At 54.3% G+C, this 14,827-nt stretch overlaps 1 protein-coding gene across 2 annotated transcripts in view; it reads left to right on the top strand.

Annotated features, from left to right (window-relative positions):
• The window catches only part of Creb3l1 (cAMP responsive element binding protein 3 like 1), a 68,724-nt gene extending 54,843 nt beyond the window's left edge, over positions 1-13,881 (top strand). For both annotated transcript variants that reach the window (XM_063227840.1, XM_003465166.5), the window contains exons 3-12: positions 2,170-2,357; positions 3,794-3,872; positions 6,386-6,543; positions 7,009-7,158; positions 7,301-7,359; positions 7,498-7,566; positions 9,881-9,980; positions 11,007-11,136; positions 12,903-13,170; positions 13,255-13,881. In XM_063227840.1, the coding sequence (XP_063083910.1) occupies positions 2,170-2,357; positions 3,794-3,872; positions 6,386-6,543; positions 7,009-7,158; positions 7,301-7,359; positions 7,498-7,566; positions 9,881-9,980; positions 11,007-11,136; positions 12,903-13,170; positions 13,255-13,291 (1,238 nt within the window). In that variant the 3' untranslated portion in view covers positions 13,292-13,881. The remainder of the gene's footprint in view (positions 1-2,169; positions 2,358-3,793; positions 3,873-6,385; positions 6,544-7,008; positions 7,159-7,300; positions 7,360-7,497; positions 7,567-9,880; positions 9,981-11,006; positions 11,137-12,902; positions 13,171-13,254) is intronic.
• The last annotated feature ends 946 nt before the right edge of the window (positions 13,882-14,827 follow it).

Here is a 14,827-nt window from a genome sequence, read left to right on the forward strand (position 1 = left end):
GCAACCCTCTCAGGGTATGGCTTTCCGTAATCCCAGCACTATGGGAGGCTGAGGCAGGAGGATCTCAAGTTCGAGCCCACCTAGGCAATTCACCAAGCTCTTGGGCTCAATCTCTCTCTCTCTCTCTCTCTCTCTCTCTCTCTCTCTCCCTCTCCCTCTCCCTCTCTCTCTCTCTCTCTCTCTCTCTCTCTCTCTCTCTTTCACACACACACACACACACACACACACACACACACACATGTGCACGCACATGCACATACACACCCACGAAGAGGAATGGAGACTTAAGAGCCAGCCCCCAAATCTAAGCCACATCAACCCCCTTCCCTGGTATAAGTTGATTAACAGGCCTTGATGTGCCTCGTCTGGGTACCTGCACTAGCTGCTGAATGACACAGAGCAAGTTTCTCAACCTCTCTGGGCCTCTGTCGCGTCATTTATAAAATTTAAAAATGTACCTTGAAAGGTCCAGAAAGGACTAAATATATTTACACAAAGTCCCCAGCTTGGCACCCAGCACATGCTAGGATGTGTCAGTAAACAGTGTCCGTTTTCCTGTGTGCCCTGAAGTCCTGTTAATAAGCTATGTGCCACCAATAGTCCTCCAGTTCTTCCTCCTCTCTGTCTGCAGGGGCCAGGCCCCTGTGTGAGTTTGCTTATGGCCCCGCAGTACCAGGCAAGTGATAGGCTTGGAGATGAGGTGGCCCCAGAGTACCCAGCCTCTGTACCCCATCAGGACAGCAGGACACTTTGGGGCTTTGGCATGCCCAAGCCTCTGGACTCAGCAAGGCCTTGCGGGGGGGGGGGGGAACCCCTCGCATGCCAGGATCTCCATCCACTTCTGCTGGGCCAGAGGCAGTTCCTCAGCAAACCCCAAGTCTATTTTTTTTGAGACAAGAACTCACTATGTAGCCCAGGCAGGCCTCAAATTTGCAGCAATCCTCCTGCCTCAGCCTCTGGAGAGCTGGAATTACAGACCTGCACCACCACCGCCCAGTTCCCAAATCTATTTTTAAAATGATTTGTTTGTGGGCCTTTACCGAGACAGCTTGGGGAAGGCAGCTTGCAGGAGGGAGGCTCCTACCCTGCCCCATAATTTAGGAAAACCATGGGTATTCCTGCTGCTGGCCTGGGGCTCCCAGCAGGTGGCGCCAGGTCTGGGAGCCACGGACTCCTCTCCCGCCCACAGCGGAGGGCTACCCTATCCCCACCTTGCTGTTGCACCCAGAGGGCTTTGCAAGCTCTCATCTGGAAGAGGTGACACCTGCAGGGTCTCTTGTTTCCGTTCCCACTGCCCTTTTCCTGCCTCAGCCTCTTGCACTCAGCCGATGATTTATTTCAATTCCTCCCACAGCCTCGCACCTCGCACCTCGTTCCCAAGTGCGGAGTGATCCTTTTAAACGTCACTAATAGGGCCTGCATGGTGGACACTGAGGCGTAAACCTAGTGCTCTAGAAGGCTGAGGCAGGAGGATAGTAAGCCTGAACTCAGTCTGTGCAATTTAGGGAGACCCTGATCCAAAAAAAATTTTTTTTTGTTGCTGTTTTTTTGTGTAGTTGAGGCTGGCCTTGGAGTCACAGCAATCCTCCTGCCTCAGCCTCTTGAGTGCTGGAATTATAGGCATGTGCCACCATGCCATGCTGTCTCAAGAAATAATAATTATTGTTATTCTCTTTAAAGGGCTGGGGATGAAGCCTGGTGCAAATGTCCGGAGTTTAATCCCCATTATTGGGGCGGGGAGGAGGCATTGACCTTTGGCCTCTCCTGGTCTCCTTTGGATGATGTCAGAGCTCAGGCTCATCTGCCAGGGCTGGTTAAGTAGCTTCTGTGCCTTGTATTCCAAATGAGGGGAGAAACAGACAGCCCTCCCCTCCTCCTGATAGGGGTGTCTGTTTCTCCCCTCATTTGGAATTATTAGGAAGCCAAGGCACAGAGAGGCATAAGGTCACCCCCCCAGGAGGGATCTGGCCCGGTGTCCGGATGCAGAAGACGCCCTGGCCCCTTCCACTCATTTTGTCACCTCCTGAGCGTTCCCGCCTGTTCTGCTCTCCCCACTGTGTCCCCCAGCATCTCTCCTCAGGGCAGTGCCCTCAGGCAGTGGGCACTAAGTGCTGGGCTCTGGGAGTCCCCTGAGCGTCCCCTGAGCCCAGGTCCTCCCACTTCCCCCAGACGCGGAGCATGGAGCGTGGGCGCTGGGACACAAACTCTGCTCCATCATGGTGAAGCAGGAGCACAGCCCAGAGCTGCCTGTGGACCCGCTGGCCGCCTCGTCTGCCATGGCTGCCGCCGCTGCCACCATGACCACCCCCCCCCTGCTGGGCCTCAGCCCCCTGTCCAGGCTGCCCATCCCCCACCAGGTGAGCCTGGGGACCATGGCAGGGCTGAGGGAGAGAGGGCCCAGCAGGTCCTGGGTACAGCGTGAGCAGGAGGCTGCTGTGGTCCTCAGACTGAGGGTCAGAAGCCCCAGAGCAGGCCTCTGCCTCCTCCTCCACTGCCCACCACCCTGATGGGATGGCATGTGCCACAGCACCCTCAGGGGGAGCTGAGGTCCTCCTTATACGCAGAAAGCAGGGCCCAGACCACGGTCTCCGGCATGGAGACAGCCCAGGCTACTTCCCAGCAGCTGGGCATGGTGGCACACTCCTGTAAGCGCAGTCCTCGGGAGGCTGGGGCAGGAGACTCACAGTGAGTTCAAGGCCAGACTGAACTTCCTGTATTCTGGATTTTGTGTCCACTCACAAGATGACAACCTCTATGCTGGCTGCAGATCCATCAGGTAGAGATGGCCCCCACATCCAGCACCATGAACTACACGCATGTTGGTGTCATGCAGGTGGAGCCACGTGTGTGCCTCAGTAAGCTGGAACGGAAATAGACGTGCATATATACTCACTATACATGTAAACCTGATTCCATCCACTCCTTGCCTAAATCCCATCAGGGGCTCTCCTTGCTTCCAAGTCCTTTTTCTGGATTCTGCCCTTACATCTCCTACGGGACTGAGCCGCCACCAAGGAATTCCTCCTTCTGGGCGGTTCTCTACCATGTCCCCAGGCACTGGGCAGCTTTAGTGCGCCAGCGTATTAGTCACTTGCCTATTACGAGGACGACATGTCCAACACCCTCAACTGAAGCAAGCAGAGGCTTCAGAGGGTGCGGTCCATGGCTGGCCAACCCCAAGGCAGAAACAGTGTGGTGGGAAGAAGTTACAGGAGGAAGCCACTCACCCCACGGCAGTCAGGAAGCAGCAGGAGAAAGGCAGGGTGGGCACAGGAGCGCACTTTCCAGGCCAGGCGCCCTGTGGTCCACCTCCTCCGCCAGAATGGGGTCAGCAACGAATGGATCCACCGAGGGGTATGGTGCCCCTGCGATCCAGTCACCCCTAGAAGCCCACTTCTGAACACATGAGAATTTAAAGGACACTTTTGAACTAAACCATAACAGGCAGACATTACCTCTGGTCCTCAGGGCAACCCACATACCAAGGCCCTTGGCCCTGACCCTTCACAGCACAGGGTCAGCCTCCAGCAAGGAGATGGCCTGGCCTCAGAGGAAACAGGAAGCCCTCCTGCTCCGAGCAGAAGGTCTGAACGTTACTACTTGGTCACTTTCTGTCCTCTTAGGTGTGGCATGAGACCTTGCCCCTGTCCACTCTGGGATGTGTCCAGAACCCCAAGTCCAGCAACTCCCTTAACTGTAGGGCAGACCCCACCTCAGGGAAAAAAGTAAGATGGGTGGGCTGGTGGGGATCATCCCAGGGACAGCTGATGGACTTGGACCTGCCCTTCCCCAGGCTCCAGGAGAGATGACTCAGCTGCCAGTGATCAAAGCAGAGCCCCAGGAGGTGAGCCAGTTCCTCAAAGTGACACCAGGTGAGTATGTCCGGGGAAAAGCCCCTTCCCTCTGAGGATTAGGCAGACAGCGTGTTCCACCCTTGGTCTAGGCCATCCCATCCTTGAAGCTCCCCCAACCAGTTCTCCTAAATATCCTCTCCTCCCACCAGTATCTATTCTCCATCATCCATGCATCCTCTTCTCTTCTCTTAGTCTGTGACTTCCATCATTATACCAACACCCTTGCACCCCTTTCCTGATCTTCCTGCAATCAGCTCACTAGCTGAAGCCAACTCTGTAGCTACCCACTGTCCGTTCATCCAGTCACTTACCTGAATATCTCACTCTCCATCCATCTGTCTATCCACTCATCAAACCATCTAAACATCCCACCACCCATCCATCTACCCATGCATCCACTCATCCATCCAGCCATCCCAATTCCCCTCCATCCATCTACCCAATCATCCATCCATCTTTCTTTCTTTCTTTCTTTCTTTCTTTTTTTTTTTTTTTTTTTTGGTCTTTTTTGAGACAGGGTCTCACTATGCAGTTCAGGCTGGCCTTGAGCTCACTTTGTAGCCCAGGCTGGTCTCAAACTCACAACAATCCTCCCACCTCAGCCTCCCGAGTGCTGGGATTACAGGCATGAGCCACCACGCCCGGCTCATCTGTCCATCTTTCCAACCATCCTTCCATCCATCTAATAATTCATCCTACTGCCCATCTATCTATCCATCTACCCAACCATCCAGACAGCCAACCATCTATCCATCCACTCAACCATCCATCCATCTACCCATTCATCCCCCCACCCAACCATCCACCCAACCAGATGTCCATCATCCACCCAACCATTTACCCATCCATCCATCATTCATCCATCCATCCATTCACCCAACCATCCATTCATCCATCCATCCATTCACCCAACCATCCACCCAACCATCCACTCACCCATCCATCTATCCATCATCCACCCAATCATTCACCCATCCAACCATCCATCCATCTACCCAACCCTCCATTCATCCAGAGTCCGATAGGGAACATCTCCCAGTTCCAGGCACTGGGAAAGCAGAGAGAGGACAGTCCTTATATCCAAGTAGATCACAAGTATCCCCAGAATCACAAACTATCAGTGACCCACAGTGACCTGGGAGTGCTGATGGCAAGTCCTCAGAGAGTCTTGGGAGCTCATCCCCAAACCAGCTAAGGAAGAAAGGAACACAGAGAGCTTAGTGTTGGTCAGACATCAAAAGAGGAACAGAATCTATCGAGTCCTGCCTCATTAATTTCTCAAACACTGATTAAAAATCTACTATGTTGGGCTGGGGATTTAGCTCAGCAGTTCAAGCACTTGATTGCTAAGTGCAAGGTCATAAAATTCGATCCCCAGTACTAAAAAAAAAGAAAGAAAGAAAAAGAATCTTCTATGCATCAGGTCCTGAACTCAGTCCACAAGGTCTAGAAAGGTGAGCAGGGCCAGTGTCACCCTCAGGGCATCCACTGCCTTAGAGCCAAGACAGGACAAGGTCATGAGGAGGGTGTTGTGTTGTACCCTTAGTTATAGGGGCCCTTCACTCCTAAAGCACCTCGAGTACAGTAGCTGACACAGTCTCATGGCTCTGAGCAGAGTCTTCCTGCTCCATCCAATAGGAAAGGAGGGGCAGCCTGGAGAGGATACATAAGCATCACTGAGGTCACACAGCTGGGAGGTGCCGCAGTCAGGAGTTGGCCTTGACTACCCTGATTCCGAGGCCACTGCTCTTTGCAGTGTGGCATCCAGAAGAAGCAAATAAGTGTCAAAGGGAAAGAGAGAGGACTCTCACCCTGTGCCAGCCCCACGCTGTGGAGTGCTGGCGCGCTGGGCCTCCGCCCCGAAGTACCTCACATTCCGTGCTGCCCCCAGGGCTGTCCTTGGCAGTCTGTTGGCCTTCCTGGTGCCAATGCCACAGAGGGGACAGCTTGGGGACTGCATGGAGGGAGAGGCTGGATTCCTCTCTGCTCCTCTGAAATTGCAATCCCTGCTTCTTACCTTGAAATTGGAAATAGGAACCCTGGTGGTGATGGCTAGATATTTTGGGGTACAAGAAGGAAGGGGGACACTGCTCACTCAGTTGCCCCTGCCAACAGGCCTGGTTTGAGATTTCAGTCACCTTCTGGGATTGTAGAGCTGAGGCTTACAGGGCCTGAATCTCCATGCCAGGCGTGGTGACCTGTAATTCTAGCACCCTTCCAGCACTTGGGAGGCTGAGGTATGAGGATCGAAAGTTCGAGGCCAGGCTGGGCTAGAGTGAGACACTACGTCCAAAAATAGAAGGCCAAAGTAGAAAATACTAGCATCTTTGAAGCCATCGATGGGGACAGACCCCGCCTCTGTGGTGCCCCCGACAAGCGGCAGCCTGCAGGGAGCTGGGCCCAGCTCTGTCCTGTGTCACAGAGGGGCTTCTGATGTGACCTCAGTGCTCCAGGGCCCTCTGGCTCCCACACGGAGCTGAACACCTGTGGTATCAGCCCTGTCCTGCTAACCCAGCCCCCTCTCTTCCCAGAGGACCTGGTACAGATGCCTCCAACACCTCCCAGCAGCCACGGCAGCGACAGTGATGGCTCCCAGAGTCCCCGCTCACTGCCCCCCTCCAGCCCTGTCCGGCCCATGGCCCGATCCTCCAATGCCATCTCCACCTCCCCTCTCCTCACTGCCCCACACGTAAGGAGCTGGGGGTGGGCTGGCCCCGGAAGAGGGAAACTGAGTCAGTCCCTACAGTGCATGAGAAGTGGGAATGCCGGGTCGCTGAGTCTGAGCTCCACCTCATAAGAATTCAAAGATTGAACTTTGGCTCAATCTGGCCGGCAGATGGCAGTGACAATCCTCTAGCCCTGTCTCATGGTGACAAGGAAACTGAGGCAGAGAGAGGCAGTCCAAGATGCCCCAAAACCCACATTGCTGCAGAGCTGGGACCGGACTGGGCATCCTGAGCCCCAGGGAGAGGACCAGCTGGGCTCCTAGCACCCTGACCTGGGCTTTCCACTGTCACTGATTGGAACTTAGATCTGCCCCGTGTTCAGAGGAGGAAACAGGCCCAGAGTGTTGAGCATGCAGACAGCACAGGACAGCTCTTGACTTCAAACCTAGGGCTGCCTGGGGCCTAACCCCGTGTCCTGCTCCTTGCAGAAATTACAGGGGACATCTGGGCCACTGCTCCTGACTGAGGAGGAAAAGCGCACCCTGATTGCTGAGGGCTACCCCATCCCCACCAAACTGCCCCTCAGCAAGGCAGAGGAGAAGGCGCTGAAGAGGGTACGACGGAAAATCAAGAACAAGGTAGGGGCTGCACGGCCCCCGGGCCCCCCCAGGCTTTGGAGGCATCGCGGTGGGGGTGACCTGGGTCCCCTAGTGACACCTGCCCGAATCAGGCCCAGATCTAGACATGCAGTGCTGGCAACTGCTTTTGTTCCCCGCCTAGATCTCAGCCCAGGAGAGCCGCCGTAAGAAGAAGGAATACGTGGAATGCCTAGAAAAGAAGTAAGAGTCCCCAAAGTGCGGCCGGCTGTCCCTGTCCTCGTCCCTCGGCCACCAGAATCAGACGATGCAGGGAACGGGGTGGGGGTGCGGGCGTGAGCCTGGGGCTGCCCTGAGCCCGTGCCTACCTGGCCCCTCCAGGGTGGAGACATACACATCCGAGAACAACGAGCTGTGGAAGAAGGTGGAGACCCTGGAGAGTGCCAACAGGTGGGTGCCGCACCCTGTCCCCGCCCATGGCAGCCGGTGCCCAGGGCTGCACAGCAGGAGAGGGAGCACGGAGACCCCCAAAGCTAGACCTTGTAGCTGGGACTGCTTATGTCCTGCCACACCCCAGATCCGGGCGGGTGAGATGTGAAAGGGACGGGGGACAAAGCAGAAGTGTCCCTCGTGTCATCCGCAAACCAGCAGGTTCTCACCAGGGATGGGTGTGCGCACACCATAACCCCAGCTCTCAGGAGGCTGAGGCAGGATGATCAGGAGTTCAAAGCCAGCCTGGGCCACACAGCAGGACTCTGTCTGAAAACAGAGAGAGAGAGAGAGAGAGAGAGAGAGAGAGAGAGAGAGAGATTTTGTAGACTCTAAGCCAGGTGTACTGAATCACAGCCTACCACAATAGAGCCCAAAAATCTAGGTTTTGTTTTATTTGTTGCCAGACTGGCAGGTGAACACAGGGCCTTCAAACTTTTGTTTCATTTGTTTTCTGAAACAGAGTCTTGCTATGTAGTGCAGGCTAGCCTTAAACTCACTGTGTGGCTCAGACTACTTGCCTCAAATTCTTGGCGATCCTCCTGCCTCAGCCTCCTGAGTGCTAGGACTACAGACATGCATCTTCACGCTGTTTTATTTTTGAGACAAGCTAAATTGCCTGGGCTGGCCTCAAACTTGCAACCCTCCTGCCTCAGCTTCCCAAGTAGCTGGGATTACCGAATGCCCCCATGCCCAGGTAGACCCCAGGGTTTTTTTTTTGTTTGTTTGTTTTGGTTTGGTTTTTGTATGCAGGGAAATAACAGGCACACTATCTCACAAGATCCATGTGAGGATTCTATGAGAGTGCAGTTCAGGATCTGGCGTGGTGCTTGGCATTTAAGAATGCTCGACTCATAAAATACTAGATTTTCTTTTCTTTGTTTTTTGTTTTGTTTGTTTATTGTTTTTGTTTTTGAGACAAGGTCTCACTATGCAGTTCAGGCTGGTCTTGAGCTCACTTTGTAACCAAAGCTGGTCTCGAACTCAACCATCCTCCTGACTCAGCCTCCTGAGTGCTGGATTACAGGCTTGCGTCACCCGGTTTAGATTTTCTTTTATTATTTTTTGGGATTCTTGATGAATTCCAGCTGGGACCCCACCTAGGTCTTTAATAAGTATTTGTGACGGCGATGCCCATGACACAGCCAACCGTCTGGCATACAGTAGGGGCCCGAAGGCCAGACGTTTCTCCTTCCCTTCCGCCTTCTACACCGGCTTCTAGCTGATTGGGCAAGGGAACGCCTCAGCCCCGCCCCCGCCAGCGTGGGGCGGAGCCTTCACACCTCACTTCACCGAGGCCCGAGGTCGAGCCGGGAACTAGGAGCTGTTTCGCCACCTGCTGTTCTCTCTGGGAACTGCACCAGCCTGGCTGCGTGGAGGAGATGATTCCACACTGGGTGGAACCCGCGTAATTAGCCCAGGAGATTAATGTGGAAATCCATAAGTAAACGAGGAGCTATCACAGCAAAACACCAATAAAATTAACATAGGCAGTAGAAAATTAACGTGAACAGCTGCCCCACTCACTTCAGAAGCACCTATACTGAAACCAGTGCGCTTACAGAACCTATGTACCAAGCCCTGTACCACACGCGTCCTCCTTACCGGTTTATGGTACTGGGGGGTGCAAAGGAGGAAGGTTCTTACCCCATGCGTCGGTGGTTGGGTTAAGAAAAAGAAGACCAGGGGCTGGGGATTTAGCTCAGCGGCATAAGCACCTGCCTTGCAAGCAGGCGGTCGTGAGTTCGATCCTTGGTACCGATAAAAATGAAAAAGACCAAAAAAAAAAAAAAAATTAATAAAAAAAAAAAGAAAAAGAAGACCAGCCGGACATGGTACCTGACACCTGCAATCCCAGCAGCTGGGGAGGCTGAGGCAGGAGAATTGCCAACCTAGGCAATTTAGTGAGTTGCTGTGTCAAAATTGAAAAATAGAAATAAGGAAGGGCTGAGGATGTAGCTCGGTGTTAAGGTCCTGGGTCAATCCGAGGCACCAGCAAAAAAATGTCATAAAAAGGAAAAAAGACTGGCTCTGTCCGCTTGCAGCTGGGAGCACCCCTGAGCTCCCCAAAAGCAGCCCAGCCATCCACAGGTGCCAGGCCTCCGGTGGCTGCGCCACACTGCACAGGAGCCTGCAGGAGGTGACCTTTCCTCTCCCGATCAAACCAGGCTTTGGTGCACAGGCCAGGCCAGAAGTGGCCTGGCCCCCAGGAAGGCCCAGGAGGCAGAGCTGGCTGCCCGGTCAGGCCTTCCACTGACCACTGTGCCCTCCTCAGGAACCTGCTGCAGCAGCTGCAGAAACTCCAGAGCCTGGTCACCAGCAAGATCTCCAGACCTTACAAGATGGCAGCCACCCAGACTGGGACCTGCCTCATGGTAGGCACTGCCCTGGCCAGCACAGGGACCCTCTTCCCTCTTTTCCCTCTGCCCGCTTCCTGGAGTGGGGGCAGAGCTCTAAGGGCTTGGTGGTGTCAAGGTGAGGCCCTGGCCCTGGCAGCAGTGCAATGCAGTTGTCCTTGTGTGGCTGTGTAGGTGACACCAGGGACCCCAGCTAGGGGAAGGGATCCCTTGAGGAGGCAGGTTTTTTTTTTTTTTAATTTTTTAAAATTTTATTTATAGAACTCATGACCGCGCGCTTGCAAGGCAGGCGCTTATGCCGCTGAGCTAAACACCCAGCCCTAGGGAGGCAGGTTTTGCAGATCCTACAGAGGGAAGGACTTGGGGGATGCAGGGAAATGGATGCGGGCGGGGAGAAGGCTGAGGACAAGCCTAGAATCCCGAGAACGTGGTCCTGCAGGCCTGTGATCCCAGCAGTCTGGGAGGCTGAGGCAGGAGGATCACAAGTTTGAGCTCAGCCTGGGTAACTTAATAGTTTAAGAGTTCTGGTCATAGGGGCTGGGGATTTAGCTCAGTGGCATAAGTGCCTGCCTTGCAAGCAGGCAGTCTGTGAGTTCGATCCCCGGTACCGATAAAAAGGAAAAAGACAAAAAAAAAAAAAAAAAAAAAAAAAGTTCCGGTCACAAAATGAAAGAGGCTGGGGATGTAGCTCAGTACAAAGGCCCTGGATCCCCAGTGCCACCAAAAAGGAAAGGAAAGAAAGCCAGGGTGTGATGTGGCTCTGGACTCTTGCTGAATTTGAGACTAGCCCATCCGCCCCCTACCTTTTTCTTCTGGTTGTGACTCTGCCCTGCAGGTGACAGCCACACAGGCTACCTCCCTCTTCTTCCTAGCCCTGCCCCACCATGACTAGGATGGCCGGGGCAGCATCCACCTGCTCCAGAGCAGCTGGGGGACCCCAGGTGTAGGGGCGTTGGCTCGGGGAGCCACTTTTGGCAAACTGCATTGGGGCGGCCCTGTGCCCTTCCCGCCCCGTGGGTCACACACTACCACTGTCCCGCCCAGGTGGCAGCCTTGTGCTTCGTCCTGGTGCTGGGCTCCCTCGTGCCCTGCCTGCCTGAGTTCTCCTCCAGCTCCCAGACTGTGAAGGAAGACCCCGTGGCCGCCGCAGACAGCATCTACACTGCCAGCCAGAGTGAGTCCTCCCCGCAGGGCCGAAGCCCCACCCGAGAGCGGGGCTGTGTTTGGAGTTGGCATCGACTCCTTGTCCCACCTCATTCTGCACATGGGGAAACTGAGGCCCACAGAAGGTCTGTGACTCTCTCGTGGGTGAGGGGCCTAAGGAAGGAGATGTAGCTGCCTAAAGCACTGTGTTGAAAGGACCCTAAGGCTTGGTGATGTCTGCCCTGGATGGGGTGACTGGGCCCAGCTATTTGCCATTCCCCGCAGGGCAAGGTGGTGGACACCTATAATCCTAGCACTCTGGAAGCCGAGGCAGGGGGATTGCAAGTTCAGGCCCAGCCCAGACAGTTTCCAAGGCGGAGGCGGAGGAGCTTCCCGGGGGGGGGGGCTGGGAGGAAGAGGAAACAGATGGAGGTCAGAGAGAGATAGGAGGAGGCAGCGTTCAGAAGGAGGACAGACCGGGAAGGGAGCAACTTGGCCTTGAGAGGAGGAAGCTGGGCGGGTTGGGGAAGAGGAAGCAGGGTAGCGTGACAGCCACTCCCTGGACGGGTGACAGAGAGAGGCTCTGAGGGGTGGGCAGCGGGACACGAGGCCTCAGAGTGACCCTGTGTGTCCCTGAGGCCAGAGAAGCCAGGAGAGGAAAGAGCCGCCATGGCGGGACAGCAGGGACAAGGCTACAGGGAGAGGTGGCAGCACCCACACCCATGGAGGACACGGCTGAGGGAGGAGGTGGCCTTCGGGGGCGCTGGCTTCTGGAGCTGGGGCTTTGCGTAACTCCAGAGCCGCCTGTCCCTGATGTCCGGGGCTGAGGAACCGGAGGGCTGGGGGTGGACTTGCCTGCAGCAAGGAAAAGGAAGGGACAGCTCGCCTGGTAGCCTGGACCCCTGGTCACCTGCTCTGAAGCAGAGACAAAGAAAATCTCATTCCCCAGTCAGGTGTGGTGGTGCACGTACATAATCCCAGCACAGGGGAGGCTGAGGCAGGAGGATCGACACAAATTAAGGCCAACCTGGGCTACCTAGCGGGCAGAAGACCAGCCTGATTACACAGTGACCCTGTTTCTAAATAAATAAATAAAAAGTAAAAAGCACATCATTCCCAATAGTTTGTAAGACAGCAATAATTTGATCAGGCTTAAAGGTCTACCGTGTGTTTGGCACACAAATGTCCTAGAATGTCTATTTTCTCTCCACTGGTTTCTCTGAAAGGCAAATTTGGGCCTAGATGGAGAAGAGACTTATTCTAGGGCTCCTAGACGTGGTCATGATGGGATTCAAGCTCAGCTGGCTGCTGTGGTGCCTACCTGTAATCCCAGCTACTCAGGAGGCCAAGACAGGAGGATCCTATGTTGGAGGCTAGCCAGGGCAATGTAGTGAGACCCTGTCTCAAAATAAAATTAAAAAATAAAAAGAACTGGTATGTGGTTCCATGGTACTTGCCTAGCATGTGCTAGCCCCAGGGTTTGATTCCCAGTTTACAAAAAAAGAATGAAAACAAAAAGAACAGAGCTCCCAGGCCCCCAGAGCCAAGACCTCTGCTTAGGAAGTGATTACGTGGTGTTTCACTTCTCCGTGACCTTAGGTTGGCCTTAGGATCCCCATTTCCCAGCTCAGCAAACTGAGGCTCAGAAAGGTTAAAGCAAAGGATGCAACCAGTCCAGGAGCTGGGATTTGGATCCAGGCCCAAACGATTATAGAGCACCATCTGTAACCAGGTCCAGGAAGTGGCCAGTGGGGCGGGGTGCCAGGTTGTCAATATCACCCCGCTGTCCCTCCCCAGTGCCCTCCCGGAGCCTGCTGTTCTACGACGAGGGCGCCAGCTCGTGGGAGGACGGCCGTGGCACGCTGCTGCCCGTGGAGCCCCCAGAGGGCTGGGACATCCAGCCGGGGGGGCCAGCGGAGCAGCGGCCCCAGGACCCCCTGCAGCACGACCACCTGGATGGCAGCCACGAGACCACCAAGTACCTGGGCAAGGCCTGGCCTGAGGGCGTCGGGGGCAACGGCACGGGCCCCGACTTCTCCCACCCCGAGGACTGGTTCCAGGACAGGTGGGGACAGCCCCTCCCGGCCCAGGCCCCCCCAACCCCTGTTGGTGGCAGTGACTCGGTCATCTTTGCTTTTTCTCTCCCCAGGGACCTGGGCCCCAATGCCACCCTGCAGCTCTCCTAGGCCCCCGAGACCAGGACACAGGACGCACCCCTGGTGCCCACAGAGGACTTCTCATGCTCGCTGACCGGATCCCGCCTGCGCCCTGTCCCTGGGTCCCCCAGGGAAGAGGGTCCCTCCCCTTCGCCCCACCCCAGCCCGACATCCGGACTGTCCCTGCAGGCCAGCCACTCCCTCACCCCCCCACAACCATCCGTCCTCAGCAAAACCACTCACTGGCCACTGGCCCTTGCTCAGACGACCACAGGACCACTGCCCCCTGCACACCCCCCACACTGTACAGACCAAGAGCAGAAATTGTTTGTAAATAATGAACCTTATTTTTTATTATTGCCAATCCCCTAAGATATTGTATTTTACAAATCTCCCTCTGACCTTTCCCCTCACTTGTTTTATATTTTATGAAGTTAGTGCAGGCTTTGCAGCTGATTTCCGGCCTGGGACAGAGGGACACCACCACCCCCTCGCCTGGCCTCCCCCTGTCGATGCCCAAGCCTCTGGGCCTTTTAAATGCCAGACACTTCCCCTGCGGCTCAGCTCTCGCTTTAGGAAGGCAAAATTTAAAAAAAAAAAAAAAAAAAGATTCAGCATCAGTTGCCGACTCTGTGTCTTTCTTAGAGGGGGTGAGAGGGGTTTGTTTGTTTTATTTGGGCTTGTTTTGTTATTGTATGGTTTGGTTTGGATTTGAGGTGATCCTCCTGCCTCAGCTTCCTGAGTACTGGGTTATAGTCACACACCACCACGCCAGTAGTTTCATAGTTCTTGTATCCTTTGCTTTATCTGGATTAAAGGCACAGATTTCAGAATAACGACAACTAGATCCAGATATGGTGAAATCCCAGCTATTCTGGAGGCTGAGGCAGGGAGATTGCTTAAATCAGGGAATCCAGGGTAGCTCAGATAACATAGTAAGACACTATCTCAAAAACAGGAGAAAGAAAAAAGCAAGAGAGGAGAAGTAGTGACGAATGCCTGTAATTCCTGCCCTCTAGGAGGCTGAAGGAGGAGGATCACAAATGTGAGCTCAGCCTGGGCAGTTTAGTGATTTATTAAGACCCTGCCTCCAGATACAAAGTAAAAACAGGGCTGGGAGGGGCTGAGGGTTTAGGTCAGCAGCACAAGCACCTCCCTGGCAAGCACAATCCATGGTGCAAAAAAGGTGGGGAGGAAATTAGGAATGTAGCTTAGTGTGGAGGCGCTCGGTTTAATTCTCAGTACTCCAAGAAACCATGAGAAAAAAGAAAAAGAAATTGTACTTGTGTGCTAGAGTTCCCCCTTGGTAACTGCATATGAAAAACAAAATTCTAATTCCAAGATTCTCTGGCTTCTAATGTGCATGCCATATTTATTTACTTGTTCATTTATTTATTTTTGTACTGAGAGTCGAACTCAGGACCTTGTGTTTGCCACTCAGGCAAGTGCTGTGCCGCTGAGCTACATCCCCAGGCTATGCGCTGTGGTTAGTACCCTTTCTTGAAAGCTCAGGGGCTTGTGCATCATTAGATTACCACTTATGGTGAAAGAAAAGAGATTTTGCAG

The sequence above is a fragment of the Cavia porcellus genome, unplaced genomic scaffold (assembly GCF_034190915.1).
Source record: "Cavia porcellus strain 051 isolate PalLab524CR breed Dunkin Hartley unplaced genomic scaffold, mCavPor4.1 scaffold_17, whole genome shotgun sequence".
Taxonomy (NCBI): domain Eukaryota; kingdom Metazoa; phylum Chordata; class Mammalia; order Rodentia; family Caviidae; genus Cavia; species Cavia porcellus.